The 26894-nt window shown below is 44.1% G+C and overlaps 1 protein-coding gene across 1 annotated transcript in view; it reads right to left on the reverse strand.

Moving 5' to 3' along the window:
• Positions 1–26894, reverse strand: part of DAPP1 (dual adaptor of phosphotyrosine and 3-phosphoinositides 1) — a 176145-nt gene that overhangs the window by 27697 nt on the left and 121554 nt on the right. Inside the window, exons 5-6 of the mRNA XM_086961596.1 lie at positions 23574–23621; positions 14617–14679 (exon numbers count right to left, since the gene is read on the reverse strand). Coding sequence (XP_086817722.1) covers positions 14617–14679; positions 23574–23621 — 111 coding nt within the window. The remainder of the gene's footprint in view (positions 1–14616; positions 14680–23573; positions 23622–26894) is intronic.

Consider the following 26894-nt stretch of genomic DNA (forward strand, 5'->3'; position numbering starts at 1 on the left):
CATTTCTGATGTTTGCCTGTTTTTTTTTTTTAATCTTGGGAGTGCAGTCTCCACCTCTGAACAACTACACAACATTTTACAAAATGTAAAAATTGCTTTCACTGACTTCCTTCACAGATGCTGTGAATATTGGTGCACTTCCTCCCCACACGTTACACCACTTAGAATTCAAATATTCAGATTTAGGTCTAGAGGTGAGGGGAAAGCATAACAAATGTTTGTGAACATCCGCAGAGTTATTTCTCAGTAGGTTATCCACTGATTTGCATTGATTTCCTGTAACTGGTTGCTCTAATACTCCCCGAGGAACACCCACTTCTGACCACCTAAGCCCAACTTTCAACTATGAAAGTTCTACACACTTAGCAGAAAACTCCAAGTACAGTTATCCAAACCAAGTTAATAAAACAAAACAGTGGACATATGTTTACATTAGAAATCAGCCTCTACAAAAAAATAATGCACTACTAAAGTGTGTAAATAGAACCCTGCATAGCATTAAGTGAATAGGTTCTAAAGAAACACTTATACCGTACCCACCTCAATCAAATCCTGGTAAAAGGAGATTTGCCTTATAATTTTTTTACCTTACAATAATCAACGGTCATTTCTACTAAGTTAATACAGTGCTATATTTTCCCAAAGATGCCCTAAAGTTGGTATGGCTTATTGTGGTTTAAATAAAACAAATAACACAAGTGCCTACAGTAACGCAGAGAGCAATACCTGTGCAAGTTCAAGGAGTCCCATAAAAGTTAGATTGCCGTACAATGTAAATGGCTGCTACCAGTCATATTAACCTGGGGCTGGTTCGGATGCTAAAAATGTCCATGCCAAGATCTATACAGTGTCTAAATTTCAGAAGCTTAGTAAACGTATTACCTGCCCTCCTTTCCTGAAAGCAACTCCGTGTATAGGCTGTAAATTGTAGAGTATTCGAGGGGCTCAAAGATATTCGCCCTGACCACAGTAGCGGCTCCTCCGCTATGGTGAAGGAGCATCACATCAGCTGCCAACAAGCCAAATAAAGTTAAAGAAAACCCCGATAATAAACCCTTGTTTATTATAGCTTCATTTTTACTCTCAGATCTGAAGCTTGGGGTCAGGGACAGGGAGATGACAGGCACTAGGGAGAGTGTTTAGCACTGTTATCAGTGCGCATGACAGTTTGGCCAGCAGTCTCAGAGCGGCCACCCCATCATGCGTACTGAAGCTCTCTTCAACCCAAGCTGCTTGGAGACAGCAGGCCCATGCTCCCATACTTACTGGGAGTGCAAATCGAGGGTGCTTTACTAGTCTTCAATTTATAATAACATGAGTACTGAATTACCCTTATACCATTAGATCTATGGATGTTAATGTTAAAAAGATTTTATATAGCGCACGGCTACTCCGGGGAGTGTCCCGGCGCTTTAATAAAAACTAGGAGACAGACAGCGGGTGCGAGAAGGGATCAAAACATACGGGCCTACTGGACAAAAAGCCAAGACTTTAGCTCCCTCCTAAAACCTAAGAGACTTGTGTTAAGTCTCATGGACACTGGCAGAGAGTTCCAGAGCTTGGGTGCCAGATAGCGGAAAGAACGTCCACCAATTCTGGCCCGTCTGATTGATGGAACTTGAGCCAGAGCCAGGGAAGCTGACCTTAGCGTCCTCGTAGGCAAATAGAATGGCAAGCGATTCCTAATGTATTTAGCTCCTGTGCCATGAAGCGCCTTAAATGTCAGTGAGGGAGCCTTGAAAATCACTCGTTTTTTAATGGGGAGCCAGTGGAGATTTTTTAATAGAATAGTCGCACTGGTTCTGCGATGAAGCCCAAAAAGGTCTCTGGCTGCAACATTCTGCACGACCTGCAGGCGAGAAAGAAGAAACTCCGGCAGGCCCAAGTAAAGAACATTGGAGTAGTCCAGACGAGAGCCAATAAGCACCTGGACAGTAACCTTCCGGTGGCAGAGGCCAACAGAGGAAGACATTTTCTCAGCATCTTAATAATGCTGAAGCATTTGCCAACAAGACCCAACACCTGAGGCTTCAAGGTAAAACCGTTGTCTATCTGAACCCCCAGATTCTTGGCCCTGGAGGATACAGCTGCAGGGGGAAACAATTCAGAAAAGGGGGTGGTGATGGACAGAGTATCTGAATTAAACAGAACACTCATACCCAGTCAACAGATCAGGGCTTGATCCATCACCGTTTTTTAGCTCACTGCACCATCCCAGCTCAGAACCTGGCTACATGCAAATTAGTCTGTCCCTGGCCCAGTGCATCATGGGAACAGGGCAGACCAAACTACCAAGCCAATTCTTATACTGGGAAGGAAACAAGCTTCCGGGGACCGGTTTCTGGCATTACAGCCGTCTTCGGCCCGGCTTGCTTGAATCCTGATGGTGCAATGAGCAAGGGACTCACATCTGAGTATACCCTTCCACGCTTGTGGTGGACAAAACGATTCAGAAAAGGGGGTGGTGATGGACAGAGTATCTGAATTAATCAGAACACTCATACCCAGTCAACAGATCAGGGCTTGATCCATCACCGTTTTTTAGCTCACTGCACCATCCCAGCTCAGAACCTGGCTACATGCAAATTAGTCTGTCCCTGGCCCAGTGCATCAGGATTCAAGCAAGCCGGGCCAAAGACGGCTGAAATGCCAGAAACCGGTCCCCGGTAGCTTGTCTTCTTTCTGGTGAAGAATTGGCTTGGTAGTTTAGTCTGCCCTGTTCCCATGATGCACTGGGCCAGGGACAGACTGATTTGCATATAGCCAGGTTCTGAGCTGGGATGGGGCAGTGAGATAAATAACGGTGATGGATCAAGCCCTGATCTTTGGACTGGGTAAGAGTGGTCTGCTTAATTCAGACACTCTGTTCATTACCACCCCCTTTTCTGAATCGTTTTTGGCCACTATAGGTGTGGCAGGGTATACTCAGACATGAGTCCCTTTCTCACTGCTCCATCAGGATTCAAGCAAGCCTGGCCGAAGACGGCTGAAATGCCAGAAACCGGTCCCCGGTAGCTTGTCTCCTTTCTGGTGAAGAATTGGCTTGGTAGTTTAGTCTGCCCTGTTCCCATGATGCACTGGGCCAGGGACAGACTGATTTGCATATAGCCAGGTTCTGAGCTGGGATGGGGCAGTGAGATAAATAACGGTGATGGATCAAGCCCTGATCTTTGGACTGGGTAAGAGTGGTCTGCTTAATTCAGACACTCTGTTCATCACCACCCCCTTTTCTGAATCGCAGGGGGAAACAGACGGCGGCCACCAGGTCAGCCATCTGGGGTCGGCGGGACAGCCAAAAAACAGCAACTCTGAGTTACATTTCAGGCTGTGCCGTTCGAACCAATCAAAAACGGCTCCCAAACAGCCTCTGATCTGCCCCCCATCGAAATCGGACCCTTTCTGACTGGTACAAAGAAGCTGGGTGCCATCAGCGTAGGACACGATCTGGGCACCAAAGGACTCCGCCAGAGCTGCCAGGGGTGCCATATAGATGTTAAACAGCGTAGGGCTCAAAACAGAGCCCTGCAGCACCCCTACCTCAAGAGGTGGCATCTCGGCGGAGAAAGGAGGGGCCCAGACCATTTGCAGACAGCCGGGAAGGAAGGACTTCAACCAGTTAAACACCGCTCCCCGCAGCCCAATCTCCCGGAGTCTTAAAAGGAGACTACCGTGGGGAACGGGGTCAAAAGCCGCCGACAAGTCCAGCATAATCAGCATGGCCTTACCTCCCGCATCTAGCACCTCTCTGATGGTATCCGTCACCTCCAGTAGGGCAGTCTCCGTACTCATATTGGCCCGAAAGCCCGACTGAGTATCATGGAGGATGTTATTGCTCTCCAGGAAGTTCGTAAGAGAGGAGTGAACGTGCTTCTCCACGTCTTTAGCCAAAGCTGGGAGGAGGGAGATAGGCCTATAGTTGGCGTGCAACAGAGGGTCAAGATTGGGCTTCTTCAGAAGCGGCAGTATCAGGGCATGTTTCCAGGCCTGAGGAGCAACTCCCCGATTCAGCGAACCGTTGAGCACAGGATTTATAAGCTCACTCATGACAGGGGCCATTTTTGCCAAAACCTTCGCTGGGCAAGGATCCAATGGAGAGCCCGATTTAAGTTTAGAAATCAGATCCAAAGAGGAGGCGGGAGAAAGAAAAGGGAAAGTAGCCAAGACCGGACCATCATCCGGGAGTGATACAGAAAGAGCGGCATATATATCAGAGGGGAGCATCAAAGTGGAAAGAGGAAATGAGTCTTGAATGGTCTTGATTTCGGACGTGAAAAAAGTAGCAATAAGAGACACCCAGGATTCCGAGTGATGAAGTGTGGGCATGGCCGAGCTGGGGAAGATGAATTCCTTAACAATAAGGAAAATTTCCTTACTGACCATAGCAGCAGCCTCTATTCTACGAGCCAGGTAGGCTTTCTTTTCCACCAGAATGCTACTATGATATCCCTTGATGGCCTCCCTATAAACGATTTTGTCCGAGGGGTCATAGAAGCGTCGCCAGGCTCTTTCCGCTTTCTTACAACTGCGGCGCAAAGCAGCCAGGGAAGTTGAAAACCAAGGGGCAGACGTCTGAATGCTGTTATTGCAGACAGTAGAAGCAGGGGCTAATTCGGCAAAACGCTCCGTCAGCCAACTCTGCAGGCGGTCGATATCGACCTCAAGACTGCCTGACAGCTGGCAGGGATGTACAATGAGAGCTTGAGCTAGCATGTCCGGTAATACTCGACTAAAAGCTCTTGATGTTTGACGCCCAGACTCGGAAGGTCGAGCAGTGGACTTATTAATCAGAGAAAGCTGAAATTTAATGAGGTAATGATCAGACCATAAGACCGGTTCAGGGGGTGGTACAACAATAGGGATTGTGGAAAACACCTGGTCCAGGGTATGTCCTTTATTGTGTGTGGGCGTGGTAATAAAGGGAATAAGGTCTAAAGGGGCAGTAGCATCCAATAGCTTGATGGTGTCAGCATCAGAGCTTATGTCCATGTGAACATTAAAATCCCCCAACAGAAGGCACTGATCAGTTTTTAAACATATCGCCACAAAGGCTGCATGAAGGTCTTCATGAAAAGAACCAAAGGGTCCTGGGGTCGGTAGACCAGGAGCACAGGTCTGGTGTGGGGACAGAGATGATCTAAAGTATATTGTTTCAATTGGAAATGGACATCTTTTGCGTGGTATTCCCCTGGATTTTTTGTCTTCACAACCCTATTTATTCTGAACTCGTTTTAGTTGGCTTTAGGACTCTGTACACTCTACTCCAGTAGAAACGAGATTGTGTTCTCCCTTCAAAACACAGTAACATTGTAATACATCTAATTGGCATATTTAACTTGCTCATAAGTCCCTAGTACAAGGTACTACATGTTCCCAAGGCCTGGAAAATAAATGCTACAAGTCGCCCGCAGTACTCACTGGACTATGCTAGAAGGTAAACTTCTCACCTAGACAAACCTGGTCCCTATATCTGACCCGCACTCCATTGCAGTTGACCGTAACCTTTGATTTTGACCTGGTCCAATACGACCGGATAACCATGATTGGAGCTTTGTGCTGTTAGGTGTAATTTGTACTAAAAACGTCATTTTCAGGTTATACTTATTGAATTTTTGTCGTTTTAGTGTAATTTTATTTATTAAAAGTGAACAATATTTTTTTTATTGGTTTGAAATTGTTCTTGTGTTTGGTTTTCATTTTATTAGTGGTCGAGAGCTGCATAAATACTTTGTGCATTGCCTACCAGTTAAACTGGACCCGAAATGATGCCGTCCTAGACTACATGCTTCTTCCTTACAATTTGATCTTAACAATGTAATTATCTTTCTATTTAATGCCACAACATTTATTACTGGTCCAGAGAGTACGTTAACCATTCAGGATGGAGCAGTCACACTCAAATCCATGCTTACTATTACAGACCTCTAGCTAGCACATAAGGATAATTTGAACCTCTAAAGAGCTAAAAGGAATCACGTTCATGCCCTTGTCCATCTTCTGGCCAAGTTCAGTCATGTTTCTTCCCCCAGGAGATATAATAATTGATGGTTCCTCTTGTTTTCTAATGGGTTGCTAATCCATGTATACTCTGTGGGGTGAATAGTTTTATTTTACATTTAACAGCAGGCGTTCATCATAGAAGCCATCTTTGTGTTTCTGTGTACCTAAAGAGGCTGTTCAAATTTCATACTTTGTATTTACCGCCACAAGAGTGGGAGTCTTAAGAGCTTTTTCTAGAGGTGCACAAATTACTTCTTTGCAAGATTTGAAACTGGATGATACAATAGGCTGTTTTTCATGGGAAATACCAGGTACTTAATGTAGGAAAGTCATCCTGCTTTCCCTGATCACACCAATTTTCGGACTCATGCTGGTGGTTACGGACTCTAAAAGTGCAGTGGGCTCTGCTAACCAGGCCCAGGGCCATAATAAGTAAATAATAATTTGTATACTTCTAATTGGCCAAGACAACCTACCTGTAAGTCCCTGATATATGGTAGGGCACGTAGGTTTAGAGACCCCAGTGGACTTAATGCACTTACATGAGCACTGCTAATGCGCTTACATGAGCACTGCTGTGGTATCTGGTGTCATTTTAAAGCCTGGCCTGCCTTGCTATCTGGTTTAAAATAAAACTGTGTCGGAATTCGACTCTGGAATTAATAGTACTTCCAAAGCCCAAATATACCATTTTATTACATTTTTCTCACCCCTAAGTCCTGTCCTAGGCACCCCAAGGATAGAGTGCCGTGTTATAAAAATCAGGGACAATATAAACTATGTTTTATATGCCCTGGTAAGGAAAAGCAGCCAAAGTCATTTTCCCTATTGGAGTGTCGCTAATCCCATTAGTTAAGATGGGAAAGCTTTATTAAACTTAATAAAGGCTATTTTTGCTTGGGAGCTAGCTACAATTTTATTCAAAGTATCAACATAATTGTTACAATCAATCCAACAATTTTCCAAGGTCAGATTTATTGTAACTATTACAGGAAAGTAGTTTTAGAACTTGCTATCCTGAGGTTAGCTAAAGCAGACTTGTAGCAGCCTCCTTTGATCGGTCAGCCTTTGGTAGCCTGATCAAGTCCCAACCCCGAGAGTAGTTGTGAAGTGGCCTAGGGCTGAAACAATACATCCATTTAGTTAGTGTGAGAGTTGCTTCCTGGAGACGCCAGGGAGAGGAAAGGGGCTGGGGAGAGAAGTTGAACTTCAAAGGCAGGAGAACAGATATCACAGGGCCCAGGAACCCCATTTCCTCGAACTCTAGCCAGATGGGAGCCCGACTAATTAGATTAGGAGAGGGGCTGCCTTGCCTTACACCGAAAGGGGGGCTTTTCCATGGGCGTTGTGGTGAGTGCATCACGCAAGTGTTTTGACATATTCCCAGATTTACAAGGTTCTGTAAAAATGGGAATTCATCAAAACTGTAAGCCTCCCTTCCTGCACACAAACAATCCAGTCAACAATGCAGACACCGTTGTACCATGGTGCAGGGGTGCCTGCTTTGGTGCTAGGCGTCAAATTGTGTGCCAGTGAAAGCAGGAAGGACAGGAATTCGCTGTATCTAGTAAATACAGAGCATTCTTGCCCTTTCAAAAAGGCGTAGGGCAGCAGAGCAAAAAGACTTGCGGTGCTTGCCCACCCCAATTCATTGTAAAGGATTCCCTAATTCCAAAGTTAAACTTTTGACTGGGACCAAACACTCATCCTAGCCGATCACCAATCTTTGACTTTGTCCCAGTCCAATGCGACCAGATAGCTGCGATTGACGGGTTAAGCTTGTTGGTGCTAGAATGCACAATTTGTATATGTTCTTTAGAAACATTGGGTTTTTGCCCCTCCATTTTTGCATGTTGTCTCCTCTGTTTTTGCTTGTATTTGATGCTCTGGGCGCTGTGCCACTGCCATTCAGTGCCACAGCGCAAATGCTCCCTGTGTAAATAGGCTTGTGAATTGGTAGATCCTTGATTGGCTTGTTTGGTTTACCTGTCAGTCCCTAGTAGCGTGGCCTCTGTGCCCAGGTCTGGTAACCCAAATGCTGCTAGTGGGCCCGCAGCGCTGGTGGTTTGCGCCACCCACAGAAGTAGCTTGTAAAGTTTACCTCAGACCTGCCACTGCAGTGTCTGCGCGCAGTCCAGAACTGCCATCTTGGCTGTGAAGTGCCCACACTTCCCAGCCCCTGACCCTTCCCTTAGCCTCATGTCAGTCGCCCCTATGGTAGGTGCATTGTGTTTGTAAGGTATGACATGGCTTGATATGTGAAGCATGTCCTGGTAGTGAATCCCCCTCCATTTTGTTTTCACTGCTGCAAGGCTACCTGTTCTCCATAGGCTAGAATGGGCAGACTGGCTATTACATCCTATAGTCCTATCTGACTCCGGGAACATGGTAGAAAATCGAATTTAGTATCCCTGAACTCAGAATAATAAAATGCATCTTTTAGTGAAGTTGGTTTTAATATTCTGTGTTTGAAAATACCACTTTTAGAAAGTAGGTATTTTCTTGCCTAAGCGTCCAGTGTGCTCTGCTGTTGTGTATTGGCTGTCTGGGTTTAGAGGGGCAAGGCAGGCTGAGTCAGACCTGGGTTGAATAGAGAGATCTGCATTGAGTGCTGGGGAGAGGTAGCTCCTTGTCCTGACTAGGGCTGTGCCTGGCAAGGTGAATGCTGGCTCCACCTCCTACCGTGCATCTGATGGCAGACCCCCTCTTTCTGAAAGGAAGACTGCAGCCGGGTAAACAAAGTGCTCCAGGCCTGAGCAGAACTGGTTCTGGCTGGGTTCAGTGACTAGAGACTTCTGAGAACAAAGACTTTTGGGGTATAAATATCTGTGCCCAAACCCCTACAATTGGTATTGCTCCTGGATGTCAAGAGGAACCTCTGTCCGTGTTACTGAAGGAATCTGCAGGAGAGGACTGTCCCTGTGCTTGTGTGCTGTTTCTTGGATGGGCCTGCAGTAATTCCCCTTGGACTTTGAAGAAGAGGGAAAAGGACTTGAGAGACTTATTTTTGCTAAAGCAATCACCCAAAGGCTAGAAGAGAGCTAGCCTCCTGCTGGAGTCACAGGGACATCTGACTCCCCCACCAGCCTTCTGATTCCTCCCAGCGAGGATTTCTATCTGCAGGGGAGGCCCCCTTTGAGTTCCAGGGCCTCTAGTTCTACTACAGAGAAAGGAGAGCTGAAAATAGTCGCTAAAGCCATTTGCGAGCCGCTGCAGCTGAAGAGGGTAAGAAAAATCCATGTGCCGCTGCCGCCGAGCTCTCGCAAACCAAAGATCATCGCATCACACGCTTGCGGGCCCCAAAGTGCTCGCTAACCTCAGAGATCATCGCATCGCACGTCTGCGGGCTTTTCGATGGCTCGCTGACCCCGGATCATTGCAGCGCGGACGCCGTGCGTCCGCCTTTTTCCTCGCATCGCACCCGGATCGTCGCTTCCTCGCAGAGCGCCATTTTCTTTCATCGCAATGAGGTCGCACACGCACCAGGATCATCGCATCATCCTCCCTTGCGGCCAGGATTCAACGCATCGCCGGCCTAGCGTGGGGAAAATCATCGCTTCAGCTCTTTTGCGACCTTTTGTTTGTTTGGCTACGGAATTCTGGTACTTTGTGGGTAAAAGGGTCGCAGAGACCCCTGCTTTGAACTGAACCCCTATTCAAACACTTTGAACTCTTTTTCCATCCTTTCAAGAGTAACCCCCTTTTTCAGTATTGTGGCTTTTTACCGTTATTGGCCTTGTGTTAAATCTATATATAAAGATACTTATTTTTTATAACTACTTGTGTGGTGTCCCTTTGTAGTGTCCTTCACTGTGTTACTGTGTATGATCATAAAGGCTTTACACACTGCCTCTGAGATAAGCCTAACTGCTCGTGCTATGTTACCACAGGGTTGAGCAGGGGTTATCAAAGGGTGTAGCCCCCTTACTCTGACTTAGGAAGAAGGGTCCCTACTCGGACTGTGGCCAGCCACTGCCAACTAGAGACCCCCGTTTCTAACAGGGTCTTTTTGAAAAATGTAAATATTCTCAATTTTCTTAAATTGGTGTTGGGCTTTTATTGTATTGTATTTTACATATTTACTGTTTTTGGGATATTAAATCCTCTACAAATATCAGACTCCTAAGTTATGCCTGACTGCTTATTTGCCAAGCTACCATGGGTTGAGCAAGGATTGATTTATTGATACTTGACTGGACCTATCACTGATTGTGGCACTATTCCTAACTGAAGGTGAACCTATTACCAATCTACTAATAATCCACTTTCCTACACTAATTCCCAGCACTTCACCATAAACAACATAACAATCTGTAACCAGTCTTTGGCACAGAAACGGCAGTAATGGAAGTGGTGGACAACATTTGTCTTACCCTGGACAGAGGTGATTCTGATCTTATTATATCTCTCAGCAGCCTTTGACACCATCTCACAGCATTCTCTATCAACGGCTGTGGGAGATTGATGTCAGAGGCAAGGCCTTGGCCTGGTTCAAGAGCTACCTTGCGGACCGGCATACATATATCAAGGTCAACTCATTGGAATCTAGTAGGACTCCTCTCTGTCGGGGGTCCACAAGGGTCCATTCTGAGCCCCATATCATTTAACATATATCTCACCCCTTTGGCCAACATTATAAAATGATTTGGTTTAACCACAGTATCCTATGCGGATGATACTCAGGTGCTCATCACCTGTAGTTTAGATGTCCGCGACACCCGCACTAGATTCAAGAGGTGTATGATTCAGATCAGTGAATGGATGACTGGAAATAAACTCCAACCTAATTATAGCAAGACTGATATACTATTTGGCAAGGCAAAGACACTATGGTCGCATGACTGGTGGCCTCCAGAACTAGGACCATGCCCTGAACCCAAAGAAGTGGTGCGTGACCTGGGAATAACGATCGAATGTGCTCTTTCTATGAAGGCTCAGGTTACCCAAGTATCAAGCTCCTGTTATGGAATACTGCGAAAATTGCGGAAGATTTTCAGACGGCTACCCATTGAGTCCAGAAAACCTCTGGTTCAAGGACTAGTCGTTAGCGATCTGGATTATGGCAACGCTATGTATGCCTCCATCAATGAGTGTTTGTTGACAAAGCTTCAAACCCTCCAGAACGCTGCCGCACGCCTGGTGCTAGGCCTGCCCCCTAGGTCCCCTTCTTTTCCCTGCCTCAGACAACTGCACTGGTTTCCAGTGCGCCAAAGAAGTCAGTTTAAGATCCTCAGTCTTACACATAAACTTCTCCATGGGACAGGACCCTCTTACCTTGCTGAGAAATTGGTCAGGTACAAACCTTCCAGAACCTTAAGATCCAGCACCAAGTCCCTCCTGGTACAGCCGAGGGCTAGAACAGCGAGAAATGGATGTAGAGCTTTTTCTTACATAGCCCCCCAACTTTGGAATAAGCTACCTGGACATCTACTGTGCTTGTCCAATCATCAGGCCTTTCGTAGGGGCCTAAAAACATGGCTCTTTCCCAAATAATTCTTTACCTCACCTCCTCTACACATGGTTGTCGTCTGTTCCTCTGCTGCCTAGCGCCTTGAGACCTTTTGGTGATCTGCGCGCTGTACAAGAGATTATGACTATTTTAGACCTAGACCTTAGTGACTTCAGTTCACGGCAATACCTCTGGCTCAGAGCTTGGAGGAAGAGCACAAGGAAAGTTGCAAGACAACTGTGCATTTCCTGGATGTTTATTTACACATCTCATTTCTGGTGGACCACTGGCTGTACCTTACATTTATAAAAATGCAATTTTTAGGAAACCTCTTTGACTCCACCTAGGATTATCTATACCCCTGACCTCTTAACGTCACAGGGACTTGAACATTTTCCATGAGTTTCCTTCCCATTTCCAGAATGTCATGGAATCAAGGTATTTTTTATTTCTGAAAAATCATTCTTGCTCGAATAATCAAGCGTAAAGAGATCCTTATGCCTGAGAGAATTGCTAGGTTCAGTCCCCCGTTATATTGCTTAATTGTTTATATTTGTCTTGTGAGTTAACATAATTTTGAACTTCTGCATGACATGTTTCCACTACAGAAGTTTAGCAATACTCCATTTCCTCCTGCACCCAATTGCACTTGAACATAGCTAATTTTAATTGTTTTCAGGGACAAGAATTTCTAGCTCAAATATGGCTCATGGGCTTAGCGGTCTTGTTATCAAAGTGGATTAAGAATCCGAAATGTCAAGAAATTTTAATACTGATCCTCCAATATTACAAGAAAAGTGATTTTTCTTGTTTAAAATCCCTCCCAAGGTGATTAACGAAAAACATCCATTAAATCTGTATTAAAGTGCTCAGTACATTTCAATTCATGTCATGAGTTTTATAATCATCATTAGATATTGAGGGGCTGATTACGATGGGTTTCCTAACAAATCCTAATCAGTCGGTCGGATTCCTTTCCGACCGACCCATTTTGATGGTGTCGGGCGGAAGGGAATCCGACCGGTCATTCTGTCTGGCTTCCAACAGGCTCGGAGTGAAAGTCCACCTGTGGGAATTACTTCAGTAATTGCAAGGGCAACTCTTTCCGCCCGAGGGATTACATTGTCCGATTCCGACAGCCTTTCTGACACAGAAAGACTGTTGTAAGTCGACATTGGTGGCCCCCAGCATGGCCCCATGGGTGCACTGCCTCTGGTTGGTGGCCGAGGGGGCACCTATGGTGACCCCTGTTGATCCCTGCACCCCATGGCAGGCACCTTGAGGTGCAGGGATGAACTGCACCGCTTTATTTTACAAAGAGAACAAGCATTCTCATCGAAATGCATGCTCCCATTGTAAAGAATAGGAGGGCAACCGAACACTGGTCAGTCTAATTGGTCGGTCGGGACCGCCGACAGGAGGTCGGGCAGTCCCACGACCGAAACGATGTTTGGCGGACTTCGTAATTAGTCCCAAAGTACAATCATGAACAATTAATATAGGTCCAAGATTTGTTTAAAATAGTCTGCATTCCCAGTAGCTTTGCATTGTTTCCCATAGGAAATGACCACAAACTCCACCCAACGAATGCATTGCAAATGCAGATCTTACACCATGCTTGCAATTTCAGTCTTGGCAAATCCAAAATTAAAAGTCTGCCTTTCTGGATTCTCCGAAGCAGTAATGTGGCAATACCTTTAATATTTTTGCATATTAAAGAAGGATTAGAGCGAGTAAGATGTTTAACAAATTGGCCTTTTAGAGATGGACTCTCCAGGCTCATTTAAGTCTGTGCTTCAAAAAGACATGTGTCTGGAACCGGCTCCCCTGCTTGCTTAGTCACAGTTGGTCAAGTGTGGCGGCGGCTCCTCTCTAAATCCCACCAGGTGGTGCACACTGCCGGAATGCAGAAGACACTCCACTTTGGTCTGTTCAGTAGTCAGCACAGGAGTGTGCATGCTGCAAGTCATTCAGGAATGGCACGCAAGCTTTAGGGGTGAGTCCTTGGCAGGCTGTATCGCTCAAAGGATGAGCCCAGCAAACATGAGTGTGGGCTTGTAGAAATAGGAGGGTAGTGCAGGGGTCTCTGGTTTTACTTTAGATTTGACGCGGTTTCTGTGGCTATTTAATTACAGCATTGATAGCCACAGGTAAATTTATCTTGAAAGAATGCTCGGTTTCTCTGTTGAGAACGCCAAGAAACGTGTATACTGTGATAATTTGATTGCAAAGTAAGAGGTCTATCACTGGGAACAGGTTGTAAACTAAGTACACATACAGTACTCTCAAATAAGCTCCCAGAGAAAAAAAGATTCAGTAACTTTCTCCTAAACCCTGAATTGATGAAGTTGTACATGGAAAATGTGTGGACTACTTGGCTCCCGAGCTGGATTATTCCAGGGCTCAAGTTGTTTTCGTGTAACCCTCCCCCTCAGCCGCTCCAGTTTGCTCAATGAATCGCCTGTCACAAAGGTGTGCGAGGGCACATGTGAGAGAGGACCAAATGCATATAGAGATTGGGTGTTGTAGGGACTGCGGTGTACAAACAAGAATAAGCAAAGGATACACACGATTTAAATGTACTCCAAGGGCATTGTATAGCAGCATTAACTTATATAGCTATTCATAGACCGGACAGGGATTCTAAGCGCTCTGATTTGCTTCAAGTTTCCTTCAGGCTCTGACAGAAGTGGGTGGTTAAGGGGGTGTGGTTTGTAAATTGGCCTATGTGAGAAGTGCTTGGTGTGGCAATCGATGACCAGAGATGGGCTCCAATCATGGTGCGGCAAACAGGTAGCTGCACATAGGGATTTAGTGTTAATGAACATTGCAAGAATAGACATGTTCACAATTGATGGTACCTACCATCCTTTGTAGAAGAAGTCAGTGGTGTACAATTTATGTGAGATTAAACAGCCAAGCCTTCATAGCTACCTAATCCAAAAATACAAGAATATAAGAGCATCTGAACTAGCGAGTTCTTCAGATTGCTACCAAGTTACAAATGAGAGTGTAAATATTAGCGATCCGGACTTGGAATTCTAGACATATTTGCATTTAGAATATCTTTAGGAAGCAAATTTGAAGTGCCTATAGTGTTTCTATCAAAAAGCATAAACCAAAGTGGCAAGGCAGGTCTTCTTGGCAATTTACATACTCAAGGAACTTACCAACTGGTCTTTAAAATATTTAAGTTCATTTCGATGCAAAATAAACCACCGATTTTTCCAACTCTGAAAGAATTTCACAAAACACAAGAAACATGCTTTAATTAACATTTGAGTAGATCATTCAGGTGTAAATTCAAATGCAAAAAAAATTGTTAACATTTAATGCTCTTTATTGTGTGACTGAGGTGGTGTACCTCGTTCAGAACTTATTAACCAAAGTATTTAGTGAAGATTCATTTCAATATACCTCTGTCTGGATTACATCGAATATATGTGTTGAAGTCCGAAAATGCCAAATACAATGAGATTACAACAATATGCTTCGCAGACTGTATAGACAAACGAGCATTTCCACTCTTAACAGCAACTATGCCCAATCAAACACCCCCTCTTCAAAGAACTTGTTGACTGTTAATTAAAAATTGGGTTCCAGCTAGAATCTGGAACCAGCATATGAAATCTATGCGTTTGATGCACATCACACACAAAACAACAATCTAAAAACGGAAATGAGAGGGCAATTCCACATACAGATTTTAACATTAGGGGACGTGGATTTTAACTCTTGCACAGATTTGAGGACAAGGGAAAACTACCAACGCCATGGGCCTTCCAGATCTGTAAATGCGGAAGAAAGGAATGGGATGTTATCGTTTCAGGACGAACAGCCAGCATGAATTGATGGACAACACACAAACTTGGACATTTATGGCTATTCTTAAACCTTTTGCAGGTAGCTCTGAACCCTGGCCAATATGAATCTACCATAGGCAGGAATTCGTGTCATTCTAAGGTAGGAAATTGGGGGTAATACCCTCATAGTTCAATATAGTCCTCGATAAAGTTGGTTGTTTAGAATAAAAATGTATTACTTGTGCAAACAAAACGAAAAAAGTGCAAATGTATTCTTTAACATATTAATGAAGGTGAACATTTTCACGTCAGTAATCCAAAAATACAACGGTTGCAAATGTTCAAGCGTGTGCATAAAATTCTTTGTGAATGACCAGAAATTCAGAAATGGAATCCAAGTACAGGATTAAAACCCCGGGAGTAACATCCTAAATTTTACCTGGGCTGGATAAATCCGTCCTATATGTTTTATTAAATGAAACGTACGAGTTTCCATTAAAATAAAAGTCTATTCGACAACAACTCAAGTTACGAATCAAGGCAGGGTATTTTACTTTCGGAAAAACAAATTGCTTTGCTTTCTACACAGATCAGGAAGCAAAGAAGCAACGTGATGGGACCAGGTTTATGTTACTCAACATTATGGTAACTCCGGTCTTCTGCCTAAAAAGAACACAGAGTACAGGCGTTTCACATTTCTTCCTTGTTAGTGTTCTCATTGTAGAGTACATCTTAAAGATCTGGTGGTTGACAAGTCTAGATTTCGTCAGATTTTCAAAAAACTGTTAAAGTTTAGTATGCATGATTAGAACATTGGAATGTGGAGCACTCCATTGAATACAATGGAGTGCTCCATGCTTCTACGGGCCGGTAAAAGCCTGCAAAGCAACATTCCACGTGGTGTTCTTCACGGTTGTTTCTGTGAACAAAGGGCTCTCTGAGCCGGAAAGGATTTAAACCCCCTCGGGCTCCAAGAGGCCTTTGTTTTACTTGTTGGAACATTCTGCCCTCTACTGGCAGAATGTTCTAATAGCCTTATGTCCCTTCGTAGCTGGGCTATACCAGCCATTAAAGGCCTGCTTCCGAGATTGCTGAATATTCTAATTTGTAAAAACAAGGGCCTCCGAGAGGGCTTCGTTCACAGCAACAGCCAGGAAATGAAAAAAAAAACTTTGGAATGTTGCTCTCCGGGCTTCTACCAGCATTAGAAGCCCAGAGCACTCCATTGTCCTCCATGTAACGCTCTACATTCCAATGTTCTAATAGACATTATATTAAAGCAGCAGCAGTTAAAGTGCGTTGTGCAGCTCATAGCAGCCAAATAGAAATCTCGAACAATTGAGCACTCAAGGTCATGCTTAACGCTATTCAAGACAGTCCGATAGGCGAGAGGCCTTTTATCACTATAGCGGACTGCTTTCATTAGTTTATTTCCACTCCCTGTGAATATTTTGCTGTCCAACTTATTGGTTGAGGGTCTGCCATGAAAAGACATGTGCCAGGTATAGTGCGTTATGCAATTGCGGTATGGGGCAATAAACCAGCTGAAATGCACTCTTCAAATAGCTTGGCCCCTAGTAATAAAAGATAAGTAAAACCAAAGGGGTTCAGGATAGGGACTAGCAGGACTCAAATTAAACAAGCATTTGCAATGCAATTGGTCTTGCACTCACGTGAACTTCGTAAATGCAACACCTATTGCATTACAAATGCTAGTATGTAATATAAACGCCCATTCGGCACTTTAACTTTAATATTGACTGCAGCACTTTCTTTAGCCGAGCCGTGTCTAAATAAAGGCGAGAGGCTGCCATTAAAGTGAAAGCGGGGCATGGGACACTTTTACAAAACAAGCATTGCATAGATAATAGGTCTCTCTTTTGGGACCTTATAAGTATTTAGTTATGCAGCATAATATCCTTGGTGCAACAACATACACTTTTGCATGGCTAAACACTTATAAGGTCATAAAGGTGAGACCTATTGGCTATGCCAATGCTGGTTACTGTGTGCATTTAGTATATGTCAATATGCTACTCCACTTTTACACTATCTTTCTGACCTGATTTCACCCTGCTCTTGGATATTTTACACTTTCCTGCTAAATCGGGCTAATAGTTATGCTGGAAAAAAAACACCTATCAAAATCATCCATTGATTTTTTTCTCCATCTTCACTGAGCAACATTTTTTGAGTGATGATTTAAAAAAAAATACAAGTTGAGATGTACCCTTCTAAACTCCCATTTATCCCTCATAAGAACGATGCTGAAGCTTTATAAATGTGGTGTAATTTTCGGGAGCTGTAATGTTAATACCATTACATCTCCTAGTCATTAACACAATTTAACAGTTGGAGTAAACTAAAAGTGACAGTGGCGTAACGCAAAGTGATGCCCTCTTGTAGAATGTGAGGAGTGTCCCATGTGTATCCCATGTCCCACAGATATTCATGGGCCCTGGGCTAAATGTGAACACTTTAAGGATAGGCGGCCCCCAGAAAGATTGGGGCTCCCCTCTGCTGCAGGGACCTGTGAAAACGCTCCTGAATAGCAGAAACCATGTTAACTCCAGTTACTCCACAGTGTTAGTAGACATGCATGCAGTAATAATGTTTGACAGTAATGCTATGAACTCCACTGCATTTAATGCCAAATTTTCTGTTCCAGGGTCAGTGAGGCCAAGCTAGTCAAGAAGTTAAAGCATATTTTAATATTGGGTGTGGGACGGTAAGAGTTAAGTAGGGCAATTAAGCTGACTAATATTTGCATCGACAAAACTACTTACTTTGTTTAGGAAGGATTCATGAAAAGTTTAGTTGAAATGAGTATTTCATGCCAAAAAAACCCAATTCTATAAGGCTCACAAAATATTATGCAGATTCCATTGTTTTCTGAACACAGCTTTTAATTTGTCTTGGTACATGTGGACAAATCAATGCTTTGAACTGGGACAGAGCGACAGGTAAAATGACAATTGAGGGAGAGACAGCCATGAGGGTTGAAAGGTAGGCGTAGGGTTTGAAAGGGGGTGGGGTCACTGCAATGGGTGGTAGGAGAGGGGGGTAGGAGGCCAGATAAGGGAGAGACAGAGACGGATGGTGAGAGAGGAGTTACATGGTAGAATGGATGGGGGTTTAAGGTAGAAAGGAGTCGGGAACTAGTTAAAGCTCAGGCAAGGGTTAATAGTGAGTCTGGAAATAGTGAAAGCTCACTGGAGGGGTTCTAGTGAACCCGGGACTAATGAAAGCTCGCACAAGGGGTAATAGATAGTGAGTCTGGAACTAGTGAAAGCTCAGGCAAGGATTAATAGTGAGTCTGAAACTACTGAAAGCTCACAGGGTCATAATTATTCCAGAAGTAGTGAAAGCTCACGTGAGGGGTCATTTGTGTGTCTGGAACTACTGAAAGCTCACAGGGTCAAAATTAGTCCAGAAATAGTGAAAGCTCACACGAGGGGTTATAGTGAGTCTGGAACTAGTAGAGAGGGTAAACCCGAAGGGCTATAGTGTGTCAAGCATGCGAGTAAAAGTAAAAAAAAACAAAAAACGACACATGGCCGTAAGACGCGCTTTGTGTTGGGGGAGGAGAATTGAAGAGCGTGTTTGAGAGAGCAAGCAAGAGGAAAGCCAGATGGCATCTGCGCTCTAAGGGTGCCCGCGAGTGATGTGAGGAAAGAAAGATGGCGCCTCTGCTCGGTACTGTGCGCGGAACCGCACACTCTAGGCTGCTGAAAAAGCTGTGGTCGGCTTTTTAAAGCCCACTCACTAAATGTCTCACCAGAGCAACGCATGCACTGGCTCAGGCTAGAGCTAGTTCTAGGCTAGGCATTTGTTCGTCAACTTGACAAACAAATGCTCTTTTTTGTAAAAGTGCCCCATGCTGTGCTTTCACTTCAATGGCGGCCACGCCCCTTTCCTTAGACTCGGCTCATTTAAGGAAAGGGGTGCGGACATTAAAGTGTAAATGTGGCATGGGGCAATTAAAAAAAAAGGTTTTTAAAAAAAACATGCGGCTGCGTTTGGCAAGGCAAGTTAAGCAAAGGCACGGCCACCACTATCAGCGTGGTGTGCCTTGCTATGTAAAAAAAAATAAAGCTGTTGCAAGCGAGTGTCAGCATCCAAAAACCATTAAAGGAAATAGTGCTTGGAGGCTGTAATTGAAGCCTACCAAACAACAACACATGTAAAAGGGGGTGTTCTCATGGGAGGTTACAAATGAAGACAAGGCGGTACTAAGGAAGGACTAACAAGCCTATTTACAAATCAAAAGCCTGCATTTATGAGGGGTAATGACAAGCCTCTGACAAATATGGGCGGACAGCGGGCGGGGCTTCTTTTGCATAGTCCAATACAGCGTGCCTATCAAGTCAGAGCACTGCTGCCCAGGCTCAACCTAAAAAGCAGTCCTCTAGCAGCCTGGCCGGGTGGGAGTGTGTGTGTGTGTGGGGGGGGGGGGGGGGGGGTTGGGGGGGGGGGGGGGCAAGTATGACATGATAAACAGTCCTCGAAAAGCCTGGCCCTTAGTGATAGACATCAGAAAGGAGACATATATAAAAATCACTTTGATGGGGGCAAATATATGCTAAATGATCTTGTAAATCATGTTATGACCCCTATACTGGTAGCCTGTGCAGCGACAGCTGCAACCTCCTTATTGAAAATGTATATGAATTGAACTGTTTGTCAAGAAATCAAAACCTCATGCTGAACATCCAACCACCAGAATCTCATCCGTTGGTCTGTTTTCTTTTTCAGTTGCTCCAATGAACACTTTCTGATTAACTGCAGCCACCTTTCTAGGCATATGGTCTGCTTGTTTCCTAGATAAATCCACTGCTGTGTGGTGTTTCAATTTTATTTTTACCCAGACACTTATATATATCGCCATCTTTCTGCAGAATATCTTGCTAACCCACTTATGCTTACAAACTAGGCTCCTACGAGCGATCACCACCCACAAATATAATGCTTAGTTGTGCCCCTTGTACTCACCATCAGAGATGCCTTCCCTGTTTTAATCGGGTTAATTGCAAAATACAATGCCCGGTGCGGTCTGGTTTGCTTTGGTGCTTTATTCGCTTCAAGTTTTTGCACAGCGCCCAGATGGTAAAGTAGACCTGAACAGACATCACACCATTGCAGGTGTCTGAATGGCGGATAGGACACTAAGGTACTGATTTAGATTTAGGCGGACAAGTTACTCCATCACAACAGTGACTAATATCCCGTCCGCCAAAATATAAACCCCATTATATCCTCTGGGATTATATTTCGACGATGGGCTATCTATCACAGTTATGATGGAGTAACCCATCCATCACAACCTAAATAAGGCCCTAAGGGCCATATTTATTAAGGGGTTGAGTCACTTTTACACAACCCAATGTGGTGCCGAAGCGACACAACTTTCAAGATGCAATTTATCAAGCCATGCAAGGCCAGCTTTCGTGGCTTGAGAAATCCGGGTTAATGCATTGCGGTGCAAATTGCTGCATTGCCTTACTCTGCCACATGGAGGTGTTCCATGGCTGGAGCGTGGTTGTTACAGCGCTAAAACCCATGAATTTTTAAGCATTCCCAGATTTACCATTACGGTTAGATCTGGGAATGTGCCAAAATGCTGCACCTTCCCTTGAGAGGAGTAACGAGGAGAAATATCTTTATTTCTCCTAGTTTTTTCCTTTTTCTATGTGTGCTGTATTCTGAGCACACATAGAAAGAGGAAAATGTCTCAGGATTGTTTTTGTTCAGGAAAGTTTCCCTTCCTGCACAAAAACAATCCAGCCTACAACGCAGGCACCCTTGCATCATGGTGCAAGAGTGCTTGCAATGGCGCTAGGCAGCACATTGCTCGCCAGCGATGGTAAAAGGCAAGAATGCGCTGTATTGTTTTAAAAACAGTGCTTTCTTGCCCTTCCCCGGTCATGCAGCAAGGCACATCAAGGTGACTTGCTGCACTGCGTCACTTCTTCATAAATATGGCTCTTACAGCGTTTGGTTTCCCCTATTCCGACATTTGAAATACGTGCAGTTAGACCTCAGGATTTGCATCAAGTTTTACAAGGCAGAAAATGAGTGGGCTAAATCCCGCAGAGCGGACTATAAGAGCCTGCGATATGATTCCAACTATATGCCCTAATACGCTCCCTTTTTTAGAAAAATTGTCTTGTTAATGATCTCTCCACAGCGTTTATTTTCAAATCGAACACATTTTTACTCAAGAGTCCAACTCTACTGTGAGTTCAGCATGCACCAAGCAGAACGTCATTTTCCAGTCAAGTAGACGAACTCCAGGGGCTTGTTCTTTTTGGCACCATACAAAGCAACTTTCCAGAAGCCTAAAATAGCAGTGCTCTCTCTGCCTTGCTTGGAAATATTGTTATCTGGGTGGTTGTGTTCCATTTGTTAAAGGAAGCCCCTTACCACTCCAAGTACACTCTAGGCAACGTTAAATAGATTTCTTTTGACTCTTACCTCTTTTGCTCTATAATATCTCATTTCTAAACAAATAAGGAATCTGTGCAAACCCACAACTGACTTTGCAGTGCTCCGGAGATACTAGAGCCTTTTGGTCCTGGATTCTTGGAAGAACCACCTAGGACTCCAAGCTAAACCTTTATTGACCTTCAAGAGACATCAACATTTGTTTCCAGATCTTCTTTCCCCCCTTACTCCCCTTTCCCCCATCCCCATTCAAATACATGATGGACACAGACACCCTCAGGTCCAGAATGCCAGGCAGCATTGGACTGTCTTTCACTTCACCGCCTTTGATTACTACTTGCAATCGCTTGAAATTTTCAAAGATTGACCACTCCTTGTTTATCTTAGTTAAAGGCTTCAGGGAATCCACTCTTTGATATTTTGAGCCCTTGCTCTGGAATACTATTACCACCCATCATGTACACTAATTCAATGAAGTGATATTCAGTTATTTTTCTTCCCTGAGTCACTCGAGTGAAGGAGTATCTACAGGCGTGGATGTTGGAGCTCACTGTGCCACCAGCAGTCAAGCTGCACCTAAACATTGAGACCAGAAAGCCTTAGCCTACATGTGCTCCTGTTCTTATGGGGCATGATGTAGAAGATCGGGTTGAACTCCAACCTTTTGGCCCAAGATTGTTTTTCACATGGTTGGTGCATGCCGTTATGGCACAGTACCGAACATCTACTGTCGCAACAATGGAGATAATTGCCTGCAAATGGCATTAGTCCCTTGATGAATGTGTGCCTACAGAGAGATGCTTTCCCTCCATTCCTGATGAGGCCAGTAACTCCCTCAAGTGGGGATTAACTTTATTTCTAGGTACAAAGTGTGTATAGTGCTTGTCTTTATGTCTGTGTTATCTTCATCACTTATGTGTTGTAGGTGTAGTCTGGATTTAAAACTACTGACAGTCACACTGATTATAAGGGATCTCACAGTACTTATGAAAGTTTGCTAACCCTATGGGCAGATGTGAAGGCTGAAAAATGTTGCTTGAAAGGATGGGGTGTAATCATTTTCCATTCTATTCAACCATGTTATTTTAATCTTGCCTGGAATAATTACATCACACAAATTATGTTTTTCAAGACCATTTTATTCCCTAAACCTGCCACTCTAGATCCCAATACATAAAGTAAACAACATACTAAAAGCTCCCACTAGTGTGGTAGAAAGTATGTCGGGATGCAGAGCCACAAATTGATGGTGAGGGCTATTCTTGAAAAAAAAAAAAAACTTTCCTTGGAGTATCTAAAGCATATACTATCTAAAAGTACCCATTGTTAACTATAAAATTTTATGTGGCATATATTTCTAATGCTAAAAATTGTGCCGCTGCAAAATAAATGTGAGATGAGCACTGCAGGTGAGACTATATCAGTAGCCAGCACTCACCTGAAATGGAAGTTAACTGTCTTTTTAAGAAAACAGATCCTTTCATAGTTGTGGAATTTAATAATATGTGGTCAACTTATTAGTTTTTACAAACAAACCTATTTGACATGAACGCTTATGGGATTTATATATTGTAAGCTTTATACCTTTTGTTAAATATTTAGTGAGGTTTCCATTGTGAATCTTCACCAGGTTGTTATTAACAATTTCATCTTTCTGCGACCAGTGCTGGGAAGTGTTGAAAGCAGCGGGGGAGGATTCCTGTGATTACATTCTGTCCCTAAGTGAGTGGCAGTTCTCCTGGACACAACACTGTGTCCTCCTTTTACAGCAGTGCCAACCTGCTCTAAACACACGGTGCCGGCAACGGCGGTCTATATGCACTCTAGAATAAGACAATTAACATTGTGAGTCTTAAACATGCACAAACTCTAAAACATACCTTTACTCGTCCACCTTGCTTGATGAGATATCCTTCTTTTGTACCGAGCTGGGAAGCAAAAAAACAAAACAAAAAAAAAACAATCATGCTATCTCTTTTCCACTGATTACAGATTATTGAGCTCTTCTCGACCTGTCTTAAAAATGACCATAGGCATTTTTTTGCAAAAAATACACGTGAAAACTGGCCCTTTTAAAATTTCAGGCAGTGGGACACAAAGTTCGCACGGTGGTTGCTTAACAAATGGTATTATTCTGTGATATTTCCCATAAATTGTTTATCTAATCTCTGGTTTTCACCAGCCAGAGGTACATAGTAAGCAGATTACATCATGGGCCATGGCTGGAACTCTGGGCCAATTCACAAAAGCATTTAGGAGTGCGGGAAGTAATACTATAGCAGTACTCTTTTACATACTCTCACAAGGCTCTGAACCAGCCGTAATGTCCTAATCCCTATTAGTAAAAGGGCAAAGAGGACTTAGCCCTTTTCACATGTACTAATGGTTTATAAATATTCCTTGAATATTCTTATTGTATTTCCAATTTAGATGTTTTGGGGTCAAATTGAAAGAGACATATAGGAGTACGTAAAAAAGTACTACTGGGCCCGTATTACTGATGGGCCCGTATTACACATAGTAACAAAAACAAATGTCCTTGTAGGAATTATTTAGTCAGTATTCAATAAATTAATAGTTTGGCCACCAAAGTGATCAATTTTTAGACAGAAGCAAGGAAGAAACAGAATTAAACTGTTTATTATTCTCCAGATTATTCTTTTTCACGCAACAATGTAGAATATGGCAACAGGAATACTACTACATTGGCAGATATGATTCTCAGTAGTATATGGCAACTTTTGCTAAGACACATGGAAAAATAAATGCCACATTCAGGAAAGTACTTAGCATAATACAATCATTTAGATATCAAAAGATGATACATTCATAAGCAAAACGCTGTCAAGCGTCGACGTTTCGGACCTTAGTAGGTTAAAACAATCCATAGGACCATCTTCAGGACCATACGTTGCACATATAAATCAATGACCTCCAGCCGGAAGTCCTAAGGCTTTACACTGCAATAACCCAATGTAGGTGAGGTCCAAAAATCTTCACCTATATCGTCTTGCGTATCGATTTCAAAGAGCCTCCAAGAAATGGAGCAATCACGTCACTTAATCACGTTGAGGAGAACCGCGTTGACTGCCCGCTCGACTGTAGCGTTTTACACATAGGGCACACTTTCCATGTTTGTGCCACAGCGTGGGGTGTAAACATGGAATGCGTGCCATATCAGGAAGAATGCGCCGCTCTTGGGCATCAGAGCACTTGTACTGCTCCAAAGGCAGCGCATTCTAGAGAAATAAGGAGCAGCGGTTTTAAAGCTGGTCCGTGTTTCTCTGTGCAGGCGGGACCTGCTTGCACTTTTAAAAGGAATTAGAGATCATCATACAGGCGGGTGCAGCGAGTGACATCACCCGCCTGTAGCAGGGATGTCTTGAGGGTCCATGGGACCCCCTTTCATCATTTAAGAGGGCTGCATTTAGATTGCGCACGGAAGGTGTGCCACCTTTCTGTGGCACACTTTCACAACCCCTTCAAAAGGCATGTTTGCCTCTGCTCCCACATAGGCAATACGCTGTGGGTGCAGAGGCAAAGTGATCCCCTCATTTGCATGGGGCCACGCCCCCATGCAAATGAGGAAACCCCCTCTCATGACAGCGCTGGCACTATATGTGCGCCAGCGCGATCTTTATTACTGAAGGGCTCGCACAAGCATTTGAAGCCACTTCTGTAATACCAAAGTGCCCGGGGGGGGTGGGGGGGGGGGCACAGCGGGCGCAAACACTTGTTGCGCCCCCAGGACACTTGTGTAATACGGCCCCTGGTGTTCTACTTTACCTATTTCAAAAAGTCTCTGTCACGGTGTCGCTTTCTGTTAATTTCGCGCTCCCACTGTGTAGGACACCTCTCCTAGAACACCTGTGCAAACAGCCCAGGTGCATGTCCCTCAGTTCATTTAATAACACCTGTCAGAAACTCCATTTTGAGCAGTAGATAGAACTCACAGCAGAAGGTTCAGCAGGAAAATCTATTTATGCAGCTGAAGAACGGACAGATACATTTTAACATGGTCTCTTGTCACCGCAAACAAACATATTGTGGATGAGTGAGCACGGAACGTGTATTCCACTATAAAACAGCTCTAGGCAAAGAGGTCAAGAAAACCAGGGTTAAGTAGCAACCGCAAAATATTATTAGGAAAATATACACCAAATTCAGCAGCTCGAGTTGGTGCCACTGTCTCACCTCATCAGGTGCCTGGCATGGTGCCCACTAAGATATGCCTCGACAATGTTGCACCAAACTATGTGTTAAGAGCATTCCATTAGTAAAATGAGCTTTTTCCGAGTACCCTAGTATCCTTACAGAGGGTACGTAATATCCTTCTAGCCTCTCAAGCATGTCGCCACGCTAGTGCATAGCATTTTGCCCTCCAGAGCACGCGTCTTCAATCTTTCAGTGCACCAAGGGAATACCGTAACACGCAGGGCCGGATTGGGAACCAAAACAGCCCAGGTAATGCTAATGGACCGGCCCTCCTGTTGCTTTTGTTACTGGCACCAATATAGGAACACTGCTGCAAAACTAGCCCCCATCGCTGCTAAATAGGGCTCCATCATTCCAGCCTCCAGGGAAATCGCCCGTTGCCCGCTACTGCCAGTCCGGCCCTGGGAGCACGCCACTACTGTGCTTCACCGCTCCAAGGAGAGGGCATATTCACTTCTTAAGAGTGCTTCTCTGGGAAGCAGCAAAGAAGTGGGGAGGAGATATCACCATCCTGTCAAAGTCTGTGTGGAGTTTGACCACCTCAGAGAAAGGATAGGATACCCCTGTACTGAAAATATTGCAGACTTTCATCACATGAGGATATGGAAACATCACTACTCAGTCCAATATAAATAACCCAATGATCCACCATCCTAGAACAATGCTAAAGTGACACCAACAAATCTAGTTGAGAGCGATTAAATCTTTTGATTTTTCAAGTTAGAATTACACAGTTGACACTCAGACTTGATGGCTTGTCATAACTGCCAGCTGCTGTTTGTGAGAACTGACCACTATCGACACATGTATGTGCACCAACACTTTAAAACTGAACAGCTCCAAAACAGATGTTCTCATTGTCATCCCAGTCAGATGTTCTAGCTTCACTCTACCTAACCACCTTCTTAGGATCACTGCGCCAGTCAGACTCCAAGGTTTTTTTCCTTATTTGTTAACTGAGTGGACCAAAAACCAGCACTGGAGCA

This window comes from Lissotriton vulgaris, chromosome 3_1 (genome assembly GCF_964263255.1).
Source record: "Lissotriton vulgaris chromosome 3_1, aLisVul1.2, whole genome shotgun sequence".
NCBI classification, from domain to species: Eukaryota; Metazoa; Chordata; class Amphibia; order Caudata; family Salamandridae; genus Lissotriton; species Lissotriton vulgaris.